Source organism: Eleutherodactylus coqui, chromosome 8, assembly GCF_035609145.1.
Source record: "Eleutherodactylus coqui strain aEleCoq1 chromosome 8, aEleCoq1.hap1, whole genome shotgun sequence".
NCBI classification, from domain to species: domain Eukaryota; kingdom Metazoa; phylum Chordata; class Amphibia; order Anura; family Eleutherodactylidae; genus Eleutherodactylus; species Eleutherodactylus coqui.
Window position 1 is genome coordinate 72,563,637 of NC_089844.1, and position 25,479 is coordinate 72,589,115.

Below are 25,479 nucleotides of genomic sequence, written 5' to 3' on the forward strand. Positions count from 1 at the left end.
TCATAGCTTCCAGAGGCTCAGCTGTCCCTAGGAGCAGGTGGAGAGCAATAATAGCCCAGTAGTTTCATTCCAGCCCATGGCACCGGAAGCCGCAGTGTCCTACACACCAGACAAGTTTCAAGAGTCTAAAATTTCATCATTCCCGGCATCAAACCAAGAGTGTAAGAGAGCTGGAAGAAAAGGAAGGAAATGGATTTTACTGTTGCACGCCTTATTTTCTTCATATTATCAGGTACATTTACTATTTTGTACTTTTTGTGTAATTACTCATCGCATTGTATGATGACCGTAGTGTGGCGAGCAATGCCCTACTGCTAACAGTAATGTAAATTCAGTAATTTATGCCTGTTTAGGCGGAAAAGCTCCATTAAACCTTCTAAGATGGTTATAATCTGTGACACTCAAGTACACCCATTGCAGTTCGTTTATGAAAACAGTCTTAGACATTTACTTCTTTCATTTGTAATATGCAAATGGACCTTTTAGGAGGGTTTTTATGAGCTTTTCTTCTCCAACACTTTTTGCTGTTGACCTGTATTTTATCTTTGAGGGGTTTTAGGACTTTTCAGACAATAAAATAGGAACCGCAGGCACATTTGTTTTCTATCATACAGGTCTGGAAAGTTGCATACAGGTGTAAAATTGAAAAAAATCCCACTGCATGTGGCATCTTTAAAAAATCCAATATCATTAGAGCTGATGAATATATATTTTTTACAATAATTAAGAGTCTCACAGTAATAATTATTTTTCTATATTATATGTAATGTTTTATCAAGGTTTACCAAAGTTCATTTACTTTAACCCCTTTTTGACCAAGGTCTTTGATGACTAAATATCCCCATCAATATTTCATATCATTACATATTTTGAAAACAATACATTCTGGGGGTTAATACTTCTTTATATAATGCCTATTTTTGGTGGCATAGATTAGGCTTTCTTATGGTGCCAGGACCAGTACCTTTAAATTTGACATTGTTTTTTATTATAAAGTGGGTGGAAATAGAATAAAATTCAATTGTCCTTCATTTTTTTCTATTTGAAATGCAGTGCAATAACTCACAATAGAGAACATTTATAGAAAAAAAAATCTTCTCCCACTCCTGTGTATGACAATACCAAATATGTGTACTCAGATTAACCTTGGAAGACCTGGGAACATAGGTCCCTATTTTTATTTTTTGGTATCTCCCGTCATTAGTTGGTAATTCGGCTCTGTTTGACCGCTAGGTTTATCACTTTTGTAGCCAAGAACTGATCATTTCAACTCCCTGTCACTTCATTAGGGTTAAGCTGACAAAGTGGCGGCCCAATCCCAACACTGGCAGAGCGCTATACAGTGAGATTTGCCACTAAAATTGAGGTAGTGTATATATGTCCTAGCTGGACGGGGCATCAACAAGTAGGATGTATATATAGATGGTGGGTGTGAAGGGGTTAAACCGGAAACGTCTGAATATGTAATGAGATACTGTTGCTTTGATGTGTTCTGCTTAAGTTGTATCCACCAAGTTTGGGTAAATCTATTTTATATGTTTGGTACAGCCAGCCCCACATGTAACATTATTGGCCAAAATGTATTTTAGAAGCGACACCCCTCCACCGATATATTAAAAGGGAATTCTGAGAATGTAATAATTCTTTTAATACATAAATGTAATGATTGATGTTACTAGGGCAATTTATCATTATATTTTGACTACAAAAAAGGACGGCTTCATAGGGGCGTATTTGCAAGCATTTTTGCATGCGCAATACACATAGATTAGAACCCATTGTTGTCAATTGGGTCGTACACATTTCTGTATTCTGTGCGCATGAATAAAAAATACAGCATGCTTTACTTTTGTGCACATTGGCGTACAAACGGTCCCATAGCACGCGTAATATGCAAGGAGATGTGCAATACCCTATACAAGTCAGTAGGTGAAAGAACACTCATGCGAAGCCGCCCCATGTAAACAAAGGTAGCCATGGCTGATGTGTTGCCCGTACTGCTCACTCACATAACCACTTAATCCTTAAAGCTAAGTACTAAACATTAAGACCTCTTTCTCATGTGTTCTGTGCGATATAACTGCATTTTCTCATGGCAATATCATGATTTTGTGTCGCTAGAAAGTCGCACAATTTTGAAGTGCTCTTTTGCTGGGGTTTTTAGGGGGGCTTGAAATATAAGCCCTACCCCGAAAATAAGCCCTGGCTGCATTAAATAAAAAAAATAAAAAAATCACCTAAGAGGCGCATTCCGCTCTGCCGCACGTCTTCTCTGCAGCTCTGTCACAACTGCTTGTAGTCTTCAGTCAGTGCTTCCTGGTCAGCGGTTTTAAAAATCCCGCCTCCAGCAAGCAATGGCTCTGATTGGCTCTCGAACCGCGGCTTAGCCAATCACTGCAGCGCTCGATGAACCAATCACAGCCATTCAATACTATGGCTGTGATTGGTTTATCGAGCGCTGCAGTGATTGGCTGAGCCTCGGCACACGAGAACCATTCAGAGCCAGGGCTTCCTAGGTGTGGGGATTTTGAAACCCCTGACCAGGAAACGCTGACTGAAAACTACGGAAAAGTGCTCTGGAGCTGCAGAGGAGATGTGCGAAGGAGTTGACTGCGCCTGTTAGGCGATGTATTTTTTTCATGTACTTAGGGGTTATTTTAGGGGAAACAGTAGGATTTCTTACTGTAAAAATTGTATCACGCTGCACGAAATTCAGTTTCAACACAAAGGAAGGCTTCATCTAGTTCAGCCTGTTTCTACCCCCCACCCCACCTTGTTGATCCAGAGGAAGGCAAAAACATGAGGCAGAAGCTGATTTAGCTCATTTGGGGGAAATACTTCCTTCCCAACTTCATAATGGTAGTCAGAATAATCCCTGGATCAACATTTGAGTTCCTACCTGACTCCAAGACCCGGATCAACAACCCCGCTGGTCACCTAATGTCTATATCCTGTAATATTGTAGCGCTCTAGAAAGACATCTAGTCCTCTCTTAAACTTCTCTATGGATTTTGCCATCACCATGTCCTCAAGCAGAGAGTTCCACAGTCTCACTGCTTTTACAGTAAAGAACCCCCTTGGGTATAAACAGATGATGGTAGAGATCCTTGTATTGTCCACTGATGTATTTTTGTGGGATGAGTTGCTTTTTGTAATGGCACCATATTGGGGTACATATGATGTTTTGAAAAACAATAATGTTTGAGGGAATGGAAATAAAACAGCAATTCTGTAATTTTTTTTAGAGTTTTCTTTTTAAGGCATTCACCATACTCTATACTCAACACCTTATTTTGTGCAGGCAGGTCAGAATGATTATGGAGATACCAAACATATAGTTTTTTGTTTTACTACTTTGAGTTGTCGTTGTTATTGGCACCATTTTGGGATTCATACGACTCTTTGATCACTTTTATATAATTTCTTTGGAAGGCAAATTTACCAATATAACTACAATTCCTCCATTTTTTTTTGTTGTATTTGTTTTTTATAGATTTCTACATGTGGAATAGATAACGTGATTGTTTTATAGATCAGGTGATTATGAACGCAGCAATAGCAGTTATGTATAGCTTTTTTAATCTTTGTCTCTCTTTGTCCAATCATATAAAAGTCAATAGAAAAATTAGATTAAGGATTTTTTACTTGAATATTTTTATTTCTTACATTTTTTAAAAATTATTTACTTTTTTATTTGTCTCACTAGAAGACATAAACATCTGATGTCCTGGTCTCTGGTATAATACACTGTAGTATTTCTGTAATGCAGTGTATTATTCCTATTTGTGTGAAACTGACAGACACCCTATTAGGCCAAACCACTCGTAGGGCCTAAAAGGTGTACTAAGATGGCAAACCTCAAGGCCATTGTTGGTCTCCAGCTGTTTTAGCAATCCATCCGCACCCCGCAATCGTGTCATAGATGGGTCAGTGGACCACAGAGGGAGCCCTCTCCTTTTGTGTAACCTCTTAGATGCCATGGTCACTACTGACAGCGGCATATAAGGAATTAAATAGCTGGGATTGGAGTTCTCTCTGAACCTGGCTGTTACAACTGACACACACTACTGATAACACGGGCGCAGTAGCTGTCATACATACATGTGCAGCGGATCTCAGTAAAATGCTTCCTGACAGCACTGTGCATGTATAGCAGATGTCAGGAAGCAGTTAATCTCCTCTTTTCCTTTGTGTCTATTTTGTCTCACATTACAATTAAAACTCAAAAACCAAAACTTTAAAGAAATCTTCTCTAAGTATCCCAGGAGATCAGACAAGTCTTCCTCTTCCTTCTCACTGTCCTGTGTCTGGCAGTAAGTCAAGTGCCTGCAGCAGCAGCCTACTCATCAGTATGATTGGGGGTCTACCTCTCGGCAACCCGCACTGATCGGCCATTAACCCTCTTACATGCCACAATCACTGTTGGAGGGTAGCAAAGCGAGGGAGCTCCCTCTGTGACGTTACCTGTATATATTCCTTAACAGTTTTCAGGACCCACTTTGCCTCTTTTGGTCTGCCATGGATTGTAATAGTAAAGACTATAGATAATACACTGTAGTATAGAAGTACTGCAGTGTATTACCTGAGCAATCATTGAAGATTCAAGTCCCCCACAGGGACATGAAAAGAGTAAAAGGAAAAAGGAAAAGTTATATGTACTAGCTGATATACCCGGCTTCGCCCGAGTTAATTTGGTACTGGTGTTTATCTGGTGTTCACACGGAAAATCTTATGAAGTCGTGGGGCACTTTAGAGATACTGAGGAAAAAAATATGTTCACCATTTTACATGGCCCTTTGCGTTACCCAGGAAACACTATGTGGAGGTAACCATGCGACGTTTCCTTAATATAAAATGACATCGGGAAGTGAGAGAATTAGATTCCGTATGTAAATTTTGGACACTAATTCTTTTGCACTTAAAATTGGATAATCGAGTTGGGACCCATTAGCTTTTCCTACTTATGACATAATCAATGCTCGCACCAAACTTCATGTTTCTACGACATCGGGAAGTGAGAGAATTCGATTATGTACATAAAATTTGGACGCTAATTCTTTTGCGCTAGAATTAAATAATCGAGTTGGGACCCATTAGCTTTTCCTATTTATGACACAATTAATGCCCGTGCCAAATTTCAAGTGAGAGAATTAGATTATGTACGTAAAATTTGCACGCTAATTCTTTTGCGCTAGAATTGAATAATCGAGTTGGGATCCATTAGCTTTTCCCATTTATGACACAATCAATGCCCGTGCCAAATTTCAAGTGAGAGACTTAGATTACGTACGTAAAACTTGGACGCTAATTGTTTTGCACTAGAATTGAATAATCGAGTTGGGACACACTAACTTTTCCTATTTATGACATAATCAATGCCTGTGCCAAATTTCAAGTTTATATGACATCAGGAAGTGAGAGAATTAGATTCCGTAGGAAAAATTTGGACGCTTATTCTTTTGTGCTTTGAATTGAATAATTAAATTAGGATCCATTAATTTTTCCTATTTATGACATAATCAATGCTCGTGCAAAATTTCAAATTTCTATGACATTGGGAAGTTGGAAAATTAGATTCTGTACGTAAAATTTGGACGCTAATTCTTTTGCGCTAAGAATTGAATTATTGAGTTGGGACCCATTAACTTTTCCTATTTATGACATAATCAATACTCGTGCCAAATTTCAAGTTTCTATGACACCGGGAAGTGAGAGAAATAGATTCTGTATGTAAAATTTCGATGCTAATTCTTTTGCGCTAGAATTGAATAATCGAGTTGGGACCCATTAGGTTTTCCTATTTATGACATAGTCAATGCACTTACCAAATTTCATGTTTCTATGACATCAGGAAGTGAGAGAATTAGATTCCGTACATAAAATTTGGGCGCCAATTCTTTTGCGCTAGAATTGAATAATTGAGTTGGGACTCCTTTACTTTTCCTATTTTTGACATAATCTATGCTTGTGCCAAATTTCATGTTTCTACGGCATCGGGAAGTTGGAGAATTAGTGTCGAGTCAGTCAGTGAGGGCTTTCATCTTTATATATACAGATAAATAAAACGTTTGTATGAAGTTTATCTTTTGATCAATGAAAAAAAAATGTAATACGTTTCATAGCATTGCATCTGTAATGACCTGTACAATAAATTGAAATCTCCATCTCAGTGTGTGGCGCCACCATAACTCTCAGACAGCATGCCTGCTGTCTTGGGGTTATATTTGACCTTGATCTCTCCTTCACTCCCTACATCCTGTCTCTCGCCCAAACATTTCAGCTGCACCTGAAGAACATCGCAAGAATCTGCCCCTTTCTCACCGTCGACATGCTAAAAACCCTCACTGTTGCTCTCATCCACTCTCGGCTCGATTATTGCAACTCGCTGCTGATTGGCCTTCCCCGCGCCAAAGTCTATCCCCTCCAATCCACCCTGCATGCGGCAGCCAGGCTCATCTACCTGTCCAGCTGCTACTGTGCTGGTCACTGCACTGGATGCATGTCAAATACAGAATTCAATTCAAACTCACTACCTTCATCCACAAAGCCCTCCAGAGCACCATGCCGCCCTACTTTACCTCCCTCATCTCAATCCACCACCCAACCTGGGCCCTACGCTCTGCTAACGAAATCAGATTAAGTGCCCCTTTAATTCGAACCTCTCGTTCCCGCCTCCAAGACTTTTCCAGAGCAGCATCAGTCCTCGGGAACGCGCTACTAAAAGCTATCTGGGTAATCACTGACACACAAAACCTCAGGCATGCTCTAAAAACGCACCTCTTTGGGGAGGCATACCGCATCCCCTAAACCAAACCCCTTTGCACTGCCTGATAACATGCTCCCTGTCCTACTGACTACAATCCATGCTTGCCACAACCAACCGTCCCCTCCAGTTATACCGATTCAGCCACTTTAGGGCTTAAGTCTGACTATTGTCTATGTGTATAGCATCCCTTACTGTCCACCTCGCAATACCGTGCACATCTCCAGCCCCTTTACCAGTAGTATGTAAGCTCGTTGGAGCAGGACCCTCACCCCTATTGTTTCCATCAATCTATTACTACATGTAAAGGCTCTTTTACACTCAACGATTATCGTTCAAAAGCCATCTTTTGAGCGATAATCGTTGTGTATAAATGTGCGCCCATCTTGCATTTACTGTGCTTTTTTCATTCATTGAGGACTTCAGGTCTGCATAAAATCCTCGTCCCTCAGGACAATAAGATAAGATCGACTGCACGCTGTGTTCTCTGCTAGCAGCTCTGATAACAGCTGATAACATTTTTTAACAGCCGCTGTCCCACTGGAGAACAATAGCGATGTATTTACAGAACAGATCATCCGCTGTTCTCTAAATACATGCACTGAAGTACAAAAGGGCTGCTTTAGCCCATTGGTACCTATGCAAAATGATCGCTCAAAACTGTCAGTTTCTGACGAATTTTGAGCGATCATCTGTGTGTGTAAATGCACCTTAACAGCGGTTTTGGTATCGTTGTTTTTTGCATCTGTTCTCGCCTGTTTTGTAAGCACTGCGGAATATGTTGGCGCTATATAAATAAACATTATTATTATCCCTCATGGCAAATGTTACAAATAAAAGCGCAAAAAAACGAGCCAAAATGCTTTTTTGTTCATTTTTCCTCCCAAAGAAAAAGTAATAAAAATGCCAATGAAAATGAGTCCTTGAAAAAAAAAAGTTATGTCTACTAGAGATGAGCGAGTATACTCGCTAAGGCACATTACTCGAGCGAGTAGTGCCTTAGCCGAGTATCTCCCCGCTTGTCTCTAAAGATTCGAGGGCCGGCGGGGAGCGGCGGGGGAGAGCGGGGAGGAACGGAGGGGAGATCTCTCTCTCCCTCTCTTCCCCCTGCTCCCAGCCGCTCCCCGCCGCAACTCACCTGTCACCCGCGTCGGTCCCCAAATCTTTAGAGACGAGCGGGGAGATACTCAGCTAAGGCACTACTTGCTCATCTCTAATGTCTACTTTGAATGGAGTGATGCAAAAAAAATATTTTCCAAAACAAAGGATTTACATTGTGCAAAAGCTAAAAAAATCTGTATTTTCTCCCCTTTTCTACAGCTGGAGCCGCTCTCTCTTATAAACATGAAACTCGTCTGATTAAAAACCTCTTTGAAAACTACACTAAAGTTGTACGTCCAGTAGAGACATTCAGTGATAAAGTTGTGGTCACGGTTGGATTACAGCTCATTCAGCTAATTAATGTGGTAGGGAAGATAATCTTTTAAGAAGAGTTAACATTTATTCTGCCCTCTTTACATCAACTAATACTATTAACACTATAATGCCTTGTGCTTCCAGGATGAAGTCAATCAAATTGTAGCCACGAATATTCGCATCAAACAGGTCTGTGCTTGTTCTTCTTTAATAATTTCCTTATATATATGTATGTATAATTTTTTTTGCGTAAAATTAAACAGTGGATTTTCTATGATTTATACATTAATGGCCTATCCTTAGGATAGTCTATCAATATATGATTGGTGGGGTTATAAACCAGGTAGTTTGTAATGGTCTCATTTTTTTTCATACAATTTTACAGCTTTATGTCCCTTTATTTGCGAGGCTGCATGTGCAAATTTTGGCCAGGTTTTTTAGATTTTTTTTTTCCATGGTGTTCACTGTCAGGGTTCAATAATATGCTGACGTTTTCAATGGAGTTGGTACTAATGCGGTGATGCCAATTTTGTATGTGAGAGGGAGCTCTCTTTCTTTTTTTACATAATAGAGGGCTAAAGGGGAGGGGTTTGAGCTTTTAGTTCTATTTTTGTTACATTTTTATTACACTTTGCTATACTTTTTATTTTTGTCCCATTACTTTGTCCTTCCTGTACTTTAATCATTAGTAGAATACACAGCAATGCTTCAGTAATACCGTGTATTATACAGGTCTATTAGACTATGCTATTGGCAGGGCTTAACCCTCTCCAATCCACTGTCTGACGTCTAAAGACATTACGATTTAAGGCTGTACAGCTCCGATGTTGGAAGACGTCCTTCGGGGTTCTCTTATTGTATATTGCCAGCCTCTCTGCTGTCGGAGCCTATCCAACGTGTCACCTCATGCAGTACTGGCTTTAGCCAGCATATAGCGCCGTTGTATAACAGCAGAAAAAGAGTAAGCCCCCCTAGGAAAACCAGGATACAAATTGGATTGGAAAAGGTTAAAATAGGCCACCATAGATGGCTGATGTGAAGGCTATTTTTAGGCTTCCAGGTGCCATAACAACCCATCTGAGCACTTCTATTGCATCACGGGGGCCGATAGGTGAGAGAAGAAGTCATCTCCCTCTATCAGCCTATTAGATGCCACACTTGCACCGACTGCAGCATCCAAAGGGTTAAACAGTCGGAATTGGAAGCCATTTGTGCAGGAGCCCAGCTGACTTCTGATAGCCAAGCTTCTACTAGACCCGGAACAAGCACACAAGTGCAATGCTGTAAAAATATGCAGGCATCAGAAGAAAGGCATATGGGTGCTCATTAATGGGTTAATTAAAATTAGCTACAAACATGTATTTTGGGTGTAATGAATCAGCAGATAAAACTGCACATTAGACTACTGTGTGCCCCTAACGGTCTTATCGTGTGGCGGATGAATGCCCGGCTTTGTAATTCTCCTCGCGGCGTCTAATTCTTGTCTGCACAGATCATAAGAGTAGATTAGATGTGGTCAGAATCATGCAAGCGTTCTCAATGCTTCAATTTATGTCTGTGGGATTGGAAGGAGGTCAAAGCCAGACCAATTCTAGTTACAAACATACGGAGTGTTGGGCCGTTGGGACATTATTAAGCTCTGTTCCCGTTATGTATCTCCGATGGAAGCCTATGACGTGCCGGTGTAGAGTCATACTGCAGATGTAGAGTTGACTCCAACTAAAAAATATATATACTACATGGTATAATTTGCACTGTGTCCTACTGCATAACTCCTCCCCGTGTATACAAAACCAATAGTAATGAAGATTTACACAACACACATTAATGCCTTACAAGCTATTATCTGGTTGTGTGAAGAGTAAAGGCTCCTATAGAGGTCAGTATATTCTACTAAAGCACAAGTAGAGACACAGAGGACCATATGTTGTCCATGGGAAACTATGACATTTAATCATACATGCAATAACTTATCTACTACCATTGAGGCATTGGACATGACTGCTATTGAGCCCCTTATCATAGAGGACTCCACACTGAACTTGCTACCCCTACTTGTTGTGGCATTATCATAGATGCTACCTGCAGCCACCACTAGAGGGAGATTCACATTTAAACAACACACTTGCAAGTTCAATCCTAGTTCTATATAAATATATATGCAGTTAGCACCTCCTAGTGGTCACTGCTTGTATTCATAATCATTTATCAAGCCGTAAAAACAGAGCAGCCCTATACAGATACACTATAAAGTTAAAGGGATTGTTGTTCCATAAATAAATAGAACATTTCTCTGTTGCATCACGTGAAACTTAAGAGTTTGTCAAGTAAAGTCCTTTAAATAATGCACCTGTGACTAGATATTACTGTTACCTCTCTGAACATCCACCTCATGTGGACCATAAAAATAATTAGGATTGCCTCCATTGGAGATCTCCAAACCGGTGTCCCCTAAACTAAAAAAATGATATGACTCTTAGGGAAGAGAGAAAAAGCTAGACAAGAGGTTCTATCTGGTGTAGTATATCCAACCATATAACATCACATTAAGGTTGGTAATATAAACCCACTTGTAGAGCTGCAAGCCTTGTTCTGGTGCTGCTGGGGAAAGTCCTTCCCTTGGAACTTACACCAAGATGGTACCATAAACAATACAAACCAGGAGTAGTTGGTAGGCTGCTCAGAGAACGTTAGCACCAGTAATGTCAGGCTTACTTCACAAAGAACAATCTTTATTTTCCAACATAGGTAACACGTTTCGACTCCGAAATGGGGTCTTCTTCAGGCATAAAAAAATCATTATACTATTGTAGTACTGTTATATGAATTCCATGTATTCTGGTTCACAGCATTGCTCTCAAATTAGTTCCACTCCATGTTAAATCTTTATCTGTACCCCAACCAATGCAACTACATACTGCATAAAGTGTATTTTACATTATGTGAAACTTCTAGGGTATTATCCAGTTGTTCTGGAATACACAGTTTTATCTTTCCTCTTACATTTGTTCCTTTACCATTGTGTTTGCGGTTGCTCCCATCTCAGAAGCTGGTTAATACCTTTTCTACAGCAGCTGAAGGTGGCTGTACACAGGACAATTATCGACCGAATGGTCATTCAATAGAGTGAATGTAAGCCACATGGTGGTTCCATGTAAACACGGGCAACAACCAACTGACCAGAGGGGGTTCCTTCACTAGTCAGTTTGTTTCAGCTCACCTAAAATATGTTGCTGATTAATTAATTATCATCTGGTGGAAACAGGTCATTGCTGTCTTTCAATGACTAGCAAACAACTTTGTAGGGAGGTGTGAATTTTCTCGGTGTGCACCTCCCACTGAATGCTGATTGGCTCCCCTCTTTTTTTGAACATTTTAGCCTCTACTTTAATGCTCATGGGTTCCCGAATACAAATGCGGTCAAGTGATCTTCAACTGAACAGTCCCTGCTGCTCTTCGACAGAACACTCACTACCGCGGCCCCTTCCCAGTTCGGCCTTTGACAGAACAATTAGTGCCGCAGCGAGTTTTCTCCCAAAGACCGCTCGCACATATTTATGTGCATTTAGTGCAGTCACCAGCCCATGAGCATGCATAGGGGATGGGTTAGAAATTTCGAATACATGCTAGTCAAAGAACCTCACTCCCCGCAACTAGTTGACAAATGATTGCAAAATGGAACATCACTCTGTGTAAAAGCACACCAACAACAGTCATTCTTAGACTTTAGCAACTACTTGAGCATCTATTCACTGATACTGAGTGATACCCTGTTTCCCTGAAAATAAGACATAGCATGATTTTCCAGAATTTTTGAGGATGCAAAATGATTTTTAAGGCTTTTTGAGGATGCTTGAAATATAAACCCTACTCCAAAATTAAGCCCTGCTAACAGTTAATTAAAAAAGTCAATTTAAATAGTTTTTATATTCTATAACATTTTATTTATGTATTTGTACACAATTATTAATGTATCCGTAGGCAGGTTGTGCTCTGCTATATTTTATTTCTATGCACGAATTGTTGCCTGTATATACATTTCACACCCAGCTATACATATCAGTGTACAAAGAAATCCCTCGTTCCCTTTACTACATACCTGTAGGACATCTGGAGGTTGCACCAGTCTCCATAGCAACGCGGCACTATGCAACCACGCTGGGAGCACAGGACGATGCTGACGTACCTACGTCACCACGCCATCCCACGACGTCGGTCACCATAGTAACACACAGCAATACATCTACAGACACGAGCGATACCATGCGCACTCACGTCACCGGCGTCATGACGTAACCCTGCGTCATGACGTTCTGACGCCGGTCGCCATAGTAATACACCAACATACACTAGCGCTACCATGCGTCCTCACATTACCGGCGTCATGACGTTACCGGCGTCATGACGTTACCCCGCGTCATGACGCTCTACACTTCTATGCCGGTAATCCATACCGGAGCCCATAATATATCGAAACAACCGCCCACATCATAACTATATATATAGTTAGATAGCGGTATAGACGTAAACCTTAAAAAAACTTTATGCATATATATGGCCACTCGGGTCACGTGATCATCACGTACCCGGAAGTAGTTTCAGTTTCACTTTCCACCGGCAACTATTGAGCTGACGTGGCACACATGACGTGGAGGTCATGTGGGCTGCTTACACCCGGTTATCCACCTTAGGAATATCATTACATACATGTAAGTCCCTATATAAGGATGCATTGTTATGTTATGTTTTATGTACTTGATAAAGTCGCTTTTGCGCGACGAAACGCGTTGTACTTCATTAAATCTTTTAGACAATATTACATTGTCAACTCCAGTTGTTTTGTTGAGACGGCGCAAGAGCATTTTTTTCAAACCTTTTTTTCGTCATCACAATTTAAATAGTGTCCAGGCAGCTATACATGTAAAAAAGTTAAACCTATTTGAACAAAAATTAATATAAGACACTGTCTTATTTTCAGGGAAACATGGTAGTTGTCCCGTGTGAAGCCACCCTTACTGTCTATTGCTTAACGGCTTCACAAAACAGAATCTTTTGGTACAACTATAAAAACTTTTTTCAAAAATGTGGTGCGGCTATAGACTTTGGGGGTCAATAAATGTATGTCTTTGTCAAACTGGTTCAATATCCATGGTCATACAGTAGACTGCAGAAATGTGACATCGTGTGTGTGACCTGCTTTCATAATGGATAATATTGATAATAAATGTGTTTTCCGCTGATGCTTTCTTTGTTCAGCAATGGGTGGACGTGAATTTAAAATGGAACCCAGCAGATTATGGCGGGATACAGAAAATCCGAATTCCTTCCACTGATATTTGGCGCCCCGATTTTGTTCTTTACAACAAGTAAGATCTGTCTTTCCATTCACTATAAGGGCACCTGGACTTTTTTTATATATTAAGTTATTTTCGGTTTTTGCAGTTACTGAAATTTCTAAGACCAAGTAAGGTTCTTCATCACATAGAACAGCAGAACATTCTATGTCATTATATACAAATACTATATAGGATTATTCTCCAAACCAGTGGCAGCTTTCACAGCGCAGTGCATCCTTTATGTCTACTCTGCCCAGAGGCGTAACTTGAAGCTCCTGGGCCCCAATGCAAAACCTGGAACGGGGCCCCCAACTATAATGCTTTATTCATAGTACCGGGCTTCCTATATGGAGAAGAGAAGCCTTATGGGCTCCCTAAGGCTCCTGGGCCCGGGTGCAACCGCATCCCCTGCACCCTCTATAGTTACGCCCCTGACTCTGCCCTCCGACTGTCTCCTCCTCATCTGCCCAACTGAGCTGAATCAATAGACTGTCCTAGAATAGTGACCCTCTGATTTTAGATGGGCATGGAAGTCTTTGGTAATTGGCATTATATATTATATTGCTACAAAGTTACTATTTGTAAGTAGTCCACTATTCAGCTAATGAAACAAGCAGACACATTTGGAGGCACTAACTTGAATGAATCTGTGTTTTATTCCATTATAGCGCGGACGGGGACTTTGTGATTGTAAAGGATACAAAGATCTTACTTGATTATACCGGAAAAATTACATGGACACCTCCGGCCATTTTTAAAAGTTACTGTGAAATTATAGTCACATACTTTCCATTCGACCAGCAGAACTGCAGCATGAAACTCGGAAGTTGGACCTATGATGGCAACTTAGTAGTTGTAAACCCGGTGAGAAATCTTTGCTGAGATTGTTAATTGCGTAAAGGCTTGTAAAATTTCTTCCTATAGCTCTTAGGATCTTCTCTGCTCACAACATTTTATATTACAATACTATATATTACATGGTTTGACCCAGAGGCGTGACTAAAGGCTCAGGGGTAGAGATGAGCGAACACCAAAATGTTCGGGTGTTCGTTATTCGTAACGAACTTCCCGTGATGCTCGAGGGTTCGTTTCGAACAACGAACCCCATTGAAGTCAATGGGCGACCAGAACATTTTTGTATTTCGCCGATGCTCGCTAAGGTTTTCATGTGTGAAAATCTGGGCAATTCAGGAAAGTGATGGGAATGACACAGTGACGGATAGGGCAGGCGAGGGGCTACATGTTGGGCTGCATCCTAAGTTCACAGGTCCCACTATTAAGCCACAATAGCGGCAAGAGTGGGCCCCCCCCCCCTCCCAACAACTTTTACTTCTGAAAAGCCCTCATTAGCATGGCATACCTTTGCTAAGCACCACACTACCTCCAACAAAGCACAATCACTGCCTGCATGACACTCCACTGCCACTTCTCCTGAGTTACATGCTGCCCAACCGCACCCCCTCCCCCCCACAGCGCACACCAAAGTGTCCCTGCGCAGCCTTCAGCTGCCCTCATGCCACACCACGCTCATGTCTATTTAGAATTGCGTCTGCCATGACGAGGGACCGCAGGCATACACTGCAGAGGTTGGCACGGCTAGGCAGCGACCCTCTTTAAAAGTGGCGGAGCGATAGCCCACAATGCTGTACAGAAGCAATGAGAAATAGAATCCTGTGCCACCGCCATCAGGAGCTGCACACGTGGGCATAGCAATGGGGAACCTATGTGCCACACACTATTCATTCTGTCAAGGTGTCTGCATGCCCCAGTCAGACCGGGCTTTTTAATTCATAGACACAGGCAGGTACAACTCCCTATTGTGAAGTCCCTGTCGACCCACAGCATGGGTGGCTCCCTGGAACCCACCGGCGGTACACAGAAATATCCCATTGCATTGCCCAACACAGCTGAGGTAGTAATGTCGTGCTTAATGCAGGTGGGCTTCGGCCCACACTGCATGCCCCAGTCAGACTGGGGTTCTTTACAAGTGGACACATGTAGGTTTAACTCCCTGTGGACCCACTGCCTGGGTGGGTGCCAGGAAGCCACCGGCGGTACATAGAAATATCCCATTGCATTGCCCAACACAGCTGAGGTAGTAATGTCGTGCGTAATACAGGTGGGCTTCGGCCCACACTGCATGCCCCAGTCAGACGGGTTCTTTAGAAGTGTACAGATGTATTAAAAACTCAGTGTGCACCTACAGCATGGGTGGCTCCCTGGAACCCACCGGCGGTACACAAAAATATCCCATTGCATTGCCCAACACAGCTGAGGTAGTAATGTCGTGCGTAATACAGGTGGGCTTCGGCCCACACTGCATGCCCCAGTCAGACTGGGATTCTTTACAAGTGGACACATGTAGGTTTAACTCCCTGTGGACCCACTGCCTGGGTGGGTGCCAGGAAGCCACCGGCGGTACATAGAAATATCCCATTGCATTGCCCAACACAGCTGAGGTAGTAATGTCGTGCGTAATACAGGTGGGCTTCGGCCCACACTGCATGCCCCAGTCAGACGGGTTCTTTAGAAGTGTACAGATGTATTAAAAACTCAGTGTGCACCTACAGCATGGGTGGCTCCCTGGAACCCACCGGCGGTACACAAAAATATCCCATTGCATTGCCCAACACAGCTGAGGTAGTAATGTCGTGCGTAATACAGGTGGGCTTCGGCCCACACTGCATGCCCCAGTCAGACTGGGATTCTTTACAAGTGGACACATGTAGGTTTAACTCCCTGTGGACCCACTGCCTGGGTGGGTGCCAGGAAGCCACCGGCGGTACATAGAAATATCCCATTGCATTGCCCAACACAGCTGAGGTAGTAATGTCGTGCGTAATACAGGTGGGCTTCGGCCCACACTGCATGCCCCAGTCAGACGGGTTCTTTAGAAGTGTACAGATGTATTAAAAACTCAGTGTGCACCTACAGCATGGGTGGCTCCCTGGAACCCACCGGCGGTACACAAAAATATCCCATTGCATTGCCCAACACAGCTGAGGTAGTAATGTCGTGCGTAATACAGGTGGGCTTCGGCCCACACTGCATGCCCCAGTCAGACTGTGATTCTTTACAAGTGGACACATGTAGGTTTAACTCCCTGTGGACCCACTGCCTGGGTGGGTGCCAGGAAGCCACCGGCGGTACATAGAAATATCCCATTGCATTGCCCAACACAGCTGAGGTAACGTCAGCTGTAATGCAGGTGGGCTAAAAATTAATTTGATTACACTGTAGGCGAGGGCCCACAAAAATTGCTGTATCAACAGTACTAATGTACATCCCAAAAATTGGCCATGGCCAGCCAAGAGGGCAGGTGAAACCCATTAATCGCTTTGGTTAATGTGGCTTAAGTGGTAACTAGGCCTGGAGGCAGCCCAGTGTAACGAAAAATTGGTTCAAGTTAAAGTTCCAATGCTTTTAAGCGCATTGAAACTTATAAAAATTGTTCTGAAAAATTATTTGAGTGAGCCTTGTGGCCCTAAGAAAAATTGCCCGTTCAGCGTGATTACGTGAGGTTTCAGGAGGTGGAGCAGGAGGAGGAGGAGGAGGAATATTAGACACAGATTGATGAAGCAGAAATGTCCCCGTTTTGGATGGTGAGAGAGAACGTAGCTTCCATCCGCGGGTGCAGCCTACGTATTGCTTACGTATCGCTGCTGTCCGCTGGTGGAGAACAGAAGTCTGGGGAAATCCAGCCTTTGTTCATCTTGATGAGTGTTAGCCTGTCGGCACTGTCGGTTGACAAGCGGCTACGCTTATCTGTGATGATTCCCCCAGCCGCACTAAACACCCTCTCCGACAAGACGCTAGCCGCAGGACAAGCAAGCACCTCAAGGGCATACAGGGCTAGTTCAGGCCACGTGTCCAGCTTCGACACCCAGTAGTTGTAGGGGGCAGAGGCGTCACCAAGGATGGTCGTGCGATCCGCTACGTACTCCCTCACCATCCTTTTGCAGTGCTCCCGCCGACTCAGCCGTGACTGGGGAGCGGTGACACAGTCTTGGTGGGGAGCCATAAAGCTGGCCAGGCCCTTAAAGACTGTTGCACTGCCTGGGATGTACATGCTGCTCGATCTACGCACATCCCCTGCAACATGGCCCTCGGAACTGCGCCTTCTGCCACTAGCGCTGTCGGCTGGGAATTTTACCATCAGCTTGTCCGCAAGGGTCCTGTGGTATAGCAACACTCTCGAACCCCTTTCCTCTTCGGGAATCAGAGTGGGCAGGTTCTCCTTATACCGTGGATCGAGCAGTGTGTACACCCAGTAATCCGTAGTGGCCAGAATGCGTGCAACGCGAGGGTCACGAGAAAGGCATCCTAACATGAAGTCAGCCATGTGTGCCAGGGTACCTGTACGCAACACATGGCTGTCTTCACTAGGAAGATCACTATCAGGATCCTCCTCCTCCTCCTCCTCCTCCTCAGGCCATACACGCTGAAAGGATGACAGGCAATCAGCCGGTGTACCGTCAGCAGCGGGCCAAGCTGTCTCTTCCCCCTCCTCCTCATCCTCCTCATGCTCCTCCTCCTCCTCCTGTACGCGCTGAGAAATAGACAGGAGGGTGCCCTGACTATCCAGCGGCATACTGTCTTCCCCCGCCCCCGTTTCCGAGCGCAAAGCAGCTGCCTTTATGGTTTGCAGGGAATTTCTCAAGATGCATAGCAGAGGAATGGTGACGCTAATGATTGTAGCATCGCCGCTCACCACCTGGGTAGACTCCTCAAAATTACCAAGGACATGGCAGATGTCTGCCAACCAGGCCCACTCTTCTGAAAGGAATTGAGGAGGCTGACTCCCACTGCGCCGCCCATGTTGGAGTTGGTATTCGACTATAGCTCTACGCTGTTCATAGAGCCTGGCCAACATGTGGAGCGTAGAGTTCCACCGTGTGGGCACGTCGCACAGCAGTCGGTGCACTGGCAGCTTAAAGTGATGTTGCAGGGTGCGCAGGGTGGCAGCGTCCGTGTGGGACTTGCGGAAATGTGCGCAGAGCCGGCGCGCCTTTACGAGCAGGTCTGACAAGCGTGGGTAGCTTTTCAGAAACCGCTGAACCACCAAATTAAAGACGTGGGCCAGGCATGGCACGTGCGTGAGGCTGCCGAGCTGCAGAGCCGCCACCAGGTTACGGCCGTTGTCACACACGACCATGCCCGGTTGGAGGCTCAGCGGCGCAAGCCAGCGGTCGGTCTGCTGTGTCAGACCCTGCAGCAGTTCGTGGGCCGTGTGCCTCTTATCGCCTAAGCTGAGTAGTTTCAGCACGGCCTGCTGACGCTTGCCCACCGCTGTGCTGCCACACCGCGCGACACCGACTGCTGGCGACATGCTGCTGCTAACACATCTTGATTGTGAGACAGAGGAGGAGGAGGAGGAGGAGGGTGCTTTAGTGGAGGAAGCATACACCTCCGCAGATACCAGCACCGAGCTGGGGCCCGCAATTCTGGGGGTGGGTAGGACGTGAGCGGTCCCAGGCTCTGACTCTGTCCCAGCCTCCACTAAATTCACCCAATGTGCCGTCAGGGAGATGTAGTGGCCCTGCCCGCCTGTGCTTGTCCACGTGTCCGTAGTTAAGTGGACCGTGGCAGTAACCGCGTTGGTGAGGGCGCGCACAATGTTGCGGGAGACGTGGTCGTGCAGGGCTGGGACGGCACATCGGGAAAAGTAGTGGCGACTGGGAACTGAGTAGCGCGGGGCCGCCGCCTCCATGATACTTTTGAAGGACTCCGTTTCCACAACCCTATACGGCAGCATCTCAAGGCTGATGAATTTTGCGATGCGGACGGTTAACGTTTGAGCGTGCGGGTGCGTGGCGGCGTACTTGCGCTTGCGCTCGAACACTTGCGCAAGCGACGGCTGAACGGTGCGCTGAACTACACTGCTGGATGGGGCCGAGGACAGCGGAGATGAGGGTGTGGGTGCAGGCCATGAGGCGGTAGTGCCTGTGTCCTGAGAGGGGGGTTGCATCTCAGTGGCAGGTTGGGGCACAGGGGGAGAGGCAGGGGTGCAAACCGGAGGCGGTGAACGGCCTTTGTCCCACCTTGCGGGGTGCTTGGCCATCATATGTCTGCGCATGGTGGTGGTGGTGAGGCTGTTGGTGTTGGCTCCCCGGCTGAGCTTTGCGCGACAAAGGTTGCACACCACTGTTCGTCGGTCGTCAGGCGTCTCTGTGAAAAACTGCCAGACCTTAGAGCACCTCGGCCTCCGCAGGGTGGCATGGCGCGAGGGGGCGCTTTGGGAAACACTTGGTGGATTATTCGGTCTGGCCCTGCCTCTACCCCTGGCCACTGCACTGCCTCTTGCAACCTGCCCTGCTGATGCCCTTGACTCCCCCTCTGAAGACCTGTCCTCCTGAGTAAGCGTTGCACACCAGGTGGGGTCAGTCACCTCATCGTCCTGCTGCTCTTCCTCCGAATCCTCTGTGCGCTGCTCCCTGGGACTTACTGCCCTTACTACTACCTCACTGCAAGACAACTGTGTCTGATCGTCATCGTCCTCCTCACCCACAGAAAGTTGTTGAGACAGTTGGCGGAAGTCCCCAGCCTCTTCCCCCGGACCCCGGGAACTTTCGAATGGTTGGGCATCAGTGACGATAAACTCCTCTGGTGGGAGAGGAACCGCTGCTGCCCAATCTAAGCAGGGGCCCGAGAACAGTTCCTGGGAGTGTTCCCGCTCCTGAGCAGGTGTCATTGTAGTGGAGTGAGGAGGCTGGGAGGAAGGAGGAGCAGCAGACAGAGGATTCGGATTGGCAGCAGTGGACGGCGCAGAACTGCGGGTAGACGATAGGTTGCTCGAAGCACTTTCTGCCATCCAGGACAGGACCTGCTCACACTGCTCATTTTCTAATAACCGTCTCCCGCGTGGACCCATTAATTGGGCGATGAATGTGGGGACGCCAGAAACGTGCCTCTCTCCTAATCGCGCAGCAGTCGGCTGCGACACACCTGGATCAGGAGCTTGGCCTGTGCCCACACCCTGACTTGGCCCTCCGCGTCCTCGGCCGCGTCCACGTCCTCTAGGCCTACCCCTACCCCTCAGCATGCTGTATTACCAGTGATTTGATTTCACAGGCAGGAAATAAATTGGCGCAAGACTGCAGGCCAAATATAATTTTTGCCCTTTTTGGAAAACGAAAGGCCCCACTGCCTCTAGTGAATGAATTATCTAAGTTTAATAACTGTGCTGTGTCCCTGCTTATGTGTCACAGAACGTGAGGGTAGCAGAGTTATTAACTGTGGCAGAGCAGGTATTTTTTTTCCCAATTAAGGAAAGCAAATGGCGAACCCAGCAGTAAAGCGTAGCTGGCTGCGTATGATTTAGCAATGTTTTTCACGCAGCTCACACGTCTCCACAGGCGTAAGGACGGACAGAGGCTGGACAAATAGATTTGTTTTCAGTTTTTTCCCACCAACAGGCAGCACTGCGTATATTCAATGAACCTGAGAAGTTTAATAACTGTGCTGTGTCCCTGCTTATGTGTCACAGAACGTGAGGGTAGCAGAGTTATTATAACTCTTGGAGAGCAGGTATTTTTTTTCCCAATTAAGGAAAGCAAATGGCGAACCCAGCAGTAAAGCGTAGCTGGCTGCGTATGATTTAGCAATGTTTTTCACGCAGCTCACACGTCTCCACAGGCGTAAGGACGGACACAGGCTGGACAAATAGATTTGTTTTCAGTTTTTTCCCACCAACAGGCAGCACTGCGTATATTCAATGAACCTGAGAAGTTTAATAACTGTGCTGTGTCCCTGCTTATGTGTCACAGAACGTGAGGGTAGCAGAGTTATTATAACTCTTGGAGAGCAGGTATTTTTTTTCCCAATTAAGGAAAGCAAATGGCGAACCCAGCAGTAAAGCGTAGCTGGCTGCGTATGATTTAGCAATGTTTTTCACGCAGCTCACACGTCTCCACAGGCGTAAGGACGGACACAGGCTGGACAAATAGATTTGTTTTCAGTTTTTTCCCACCAACAGGCAGCACTGCGTATATTCAATGAACCTGAGAAGTTTAATAACTGTGCTGTGTCCCTGCTTATGTGTCACAGAACGTGAGGGTAGCAGAGTTATTATAACTCTTGGAGAGCAGGTATTTTTTTTCCCAATTAAGGAAAGCAAATGGCGAACCCAGCAGTAAAGCGTAGCTGGCTGCGTATGATTTAGCAATGTTTTTCACGCAGCTCACACGTCTCCACAGGCGTAAGGACGGACACAGGCTGGACAAATAGATTTGTTTTCAGTTTTTTCCCACCAACAGGCAGCACTGCGTATATTCAATGAACCTGAGAAGTTTAATAACTGTGCTGTGTCCCTGCTTATGTGTCACAGAACGTGAGGGTAGCAGAGTTATTATAACTCTTGGAGAGCAGGTATTTTTTTTCCCAATTAAGGAAAGCAAATGGCGAACCCAGCAGTAAAGCGTAGCTGGCTGCGTATGATTTAGCAATGTTTTTCACGCAGCTCACACGTCTCCACAGGCGTAAGGACGGACAGAGGCTGGACAAATAGATTTGTTTTCAGTTTTTTCCCACCAACAGGCAGCACTGCGTATATTCAATGAACCTGAGAAGTTTAATAACTGTGCTGTGTCCCTGCTTATGTGTCACAGAACGTGAGGGTAGCAGAGTTATTATAACTCTTGGAGAGCAGGTATTTTTTTTCCCAATTAAGGAAAGCAAATGGCGAACCCAGCAGTAAAGCGTAGCTGGCTGCGTATGATTTAGCAATGTTTTTCACGCAGCTCACACGTCTCCACAGGCGTAAGGACGGACACAGGCTGGACAAATAGATTTGTTTTCAGTTTTTTCCCACCAACAGGCAGCACTGCGTATATTCAATGAACCTGAGAAGTTTAATAACTGTGCTGTGTCCCTGCTTATGTGTCACAGAACGTGAGGGTAGCAGAGTTATTATAACTCTTGGAGAGCAGGTATTTTTTTTCCCAATTAAGGAAAGCAAATGGCGAACCCAGCAGTAAAGCGTAGCTGGCTGCGTATGATTTAGCAATGTTTTTCACGCAGCTCACACGTCTCCACAGGCGTAAGGACGGACACAGGCTGGACAAATAGATTTGTTTTCAGTTTTTTCCCACCAACAGGCAGCACTGCGTATATTCAATGAACCTGAGAAGTTTAATAACTGTGCTGTGTCCCTGCTTATGTGTCACAGAACGTGAGGGTAGCAGAGTTATTATAACTCTTGGAGAGCAGGTATTTTTTTTCCCAATTAAGGAAAGCAAATGGCGAACCCAGCAGTAAAGCGTAGCTGGCTGCGTATGATTTAGCAATGTTTTTCACGCAGCTCACACGTCTCCACAGGCGTAAGGACGGACAGAGGCTGGACAAATAGATTTGTTTTCAGTTTTTTCCCACCAACAGGCAGCACTGCGTATATTCTATGAATAATAACTGTGTTGTGGCCCTGCCTATACAATTCTTTCCCTGCAGTATCAATGGAGGGTGGAATGCTCTGCAGAGGCGATTTTGAGAAGCCCAAAAAAAATGCAGCACAGCCAACAGCAGCCTGGACAGTACTGCACACGGATAAATATGGCCCTAGAAAGGACCGTTGAGGTTCTTGAAGGCTACACTCACTCCTAACACTCTCCCTGCCTATGCAGCACTTCTGTCCCTAATGCCAGGTGCAACGGTCTGCAGAGGCGATTTTGAGAAAAAAAAAAATCCCACTGCTAACAGCAGCCAACACACAGCTATCAGTGGCCCTAATAAGGACCTTTGGGGGGTCTTGAAGCCTACACTAACTACCAATTCTTTCCCTACAGCAGCTCCGGTATAAACAGCACTGTCCCTCATCTAACTCACACCGCATCTGAGGCGAGCCGCGGGAGGGGCCGACTTTTATATTAGGCGAACACCTGATCTCGCCAGCCACTCACAGCAGGGGGGTGGTATAGGGCTTAAACGTTGCAGGGGGAAGTTGTAATGCCTTCCCTGTCTTTCAATTGGCCAGAAAAGCGCGCTAACGTCTCAGGGAAGGAAGTGAAAGTAACCAGAACACCGCATGGTGTTCGTTACGAATAACGAACATCCCGAACACCCTAATATTCGCACGAATATCAAGCTCGGACGAACGCGTTCGCTCATCTCTACTCAGGGGCCCTGATGCAAAACGTGAGCTGGGGCCCCCCCTCTATCTGTATCTGTACCCGTACCCATACCTAAACCATGCTGCACAGAGACATAACTTGAAGCTTCTGGGCCCCAATGCAAAACCTGTAACAGGGCCCCCAACTATAATGCTTTATTCATAGTACTGGGCTCCATACATGGAGAAGAGAGGCCTTATGGGCCCCCTAAGGCTCCTGGGCCCGGGTGCAACCGCTTCCCCTGCACCTTCTGTAATTACGCCCCTGGTTTGACCTCCCTCCCCCCAATGCACAGAGGAGGGGTGTAAAACTAATTTTCACCAAAAGCGACATCAGCCTTATGGTTGCCTTCTAAAGGTCAGTTGGAATTGTGTAGAAAGAGCGCATTCACATGAGCGTACTTGTGCAGTATACTAAGCGTGCAGTTTTTGCGCGCGTTAGAAGCAGTGAATTGAACCCATTGATTTCCATGGGTTCATTCACATGAGCTTACATGTGAACGAACCATAATAGTGACCCCAGTAGTAACAGTGGCTTCAGTAGTGATAGTGACCCCCATAGTTACTACAGTAGTAATAGTGACCCCCATAGTGGCCGCAGTAGTAAGTAACCCCCATAGTAGCTGCAGTAGTAAAAGTGTTCACCATAGTGGCCCCAGTAGTAACAATGACCTCCATAGTGGCCCCAGTAGTAATAGTGATCTCCATAGTAGTCCCAGGGATGCTGCCAGGCAAGTGGACAATAGTAACCTCCCTATAAAGCCAGGCAGTATCCCTATAGGCTTTACACCCAGCCTGCTGGCCCGGTCCAGAGGTGGCAGCCGCTGCTGAGTCTGTGACCGCCGGACTCTTACCTCGGCACAGATGCTGGTGGGAAGAGGTCACAGACTCTGCACTACGCCGCCAGCGGACCAGAGCTGCAGGCGAGGTGAGTATAATTCCTCTTATTTTAATGCACGGCCAGTGGTCCACATAATGTAAGGTGTAAAGATGCGAATAGTCATTATTTGCCAATGTTTTTCTATCTGCATGTACACTAGCGAATTTTTTGACACCAGATATCATTGGTTGCATCAAGAGGTCGTCTAAGGTTGTGTAGAGTATACATCCGCCTCGGAGGCTCCGTCAGGAATGTACATCACTGATTCTTTCATCTTTGAAGATAGAACTAGCGCTGCATGCATGTCCAAGTATAGCAAGCCATGTGCCAACTCCATAGATTGAAGCTAAAGTGCATTCCTCTAATGTTCTTCATCCAGCAATATAATAACCTTGCTACATATAATAATACGCAGCGCAGCGACTAAATAAATGTCGGTTATATTTAGTATTCTTCTATTTAGGAGAGTGATCGTCCGGATCTCAGTAACTTCATGGAGAGCGGAGAGTGGATGATGAAGGATTACCGCTGCTGGAAACATTGGGTCACATATGCGTGCTGTCCGGATGTCCCATACTTGGATATCACCTACCACTTCGTCTTACAACGTCTTCCACTTTACTTTATTGTGAACGTCATCATTCCCTGTTTGCTTTTCTCCTTTTTAACTGGTTTAGTTTTCTATCTGCCCACTGATTCAGGTATGGAGTATGTTGGTGCAATAAACCTAGTTCTAGGTATAATTTCAGTTGGGTTACTATGGTTTTTCCTAAAATTAATAATATGTCTGCTATGGTTTGTGCTTTGAAACTGCAGGTAGTCTGTCAGATATTGATTATGATAAAGACTACTAAAGGGGTTGTCCAGTTGTAAACTATGAATGGACTATCTGCAGGTCAACAGAAGATTAGCGGGAGTCAACCACCAGGGATACTTGCTGTTCAGCTGTTCACCAGGCTGCTGTGCTTAACACTGAACTGAT

At 45.1% G+C, this 25,479-nt stretch overlaps 1 protein-coding gene across 1 annotated transcript in view; it reads left to right on the top strand.

The window, feature by feature from the left end:
• LOC136576500 (acetylcholine receptor subunit alpha-1-B) overlaps positions 1 to 25,479 on the top strand; it is a 31,611-nt gene continuing 6,132 nt past the window's right edge. Inside the window, exons 1-6 of the mRNA XM_066575815.1 lie at positions 1 to 232; positions 8,084 to 8,229; positions 8,324 to 8,368; positions 13,436 to 13,545; positions 14,184 to 14,379; positions 24,961 to 25,198. Coding sequence (XP_066431912.1) covers positions 190 to 232; positions 8,084 to 8,229; positions 8,324 to 8,368; positions 13,436 to 13,545; positions 14,184 to 14,379; positions 24,961 to 25,198 — 778 coding nt within the window. The 5' untranslated portion in view covers positions 1 to 189. The remainder of the gene's footprint in view (positions 233 to 8,083; positions 8,230 to 8,323; positions 8,369 to 13,435; positions 13,546 to 14,183; positions 14,380 to 24,960; positions 25,199 to 25,479) is intronic.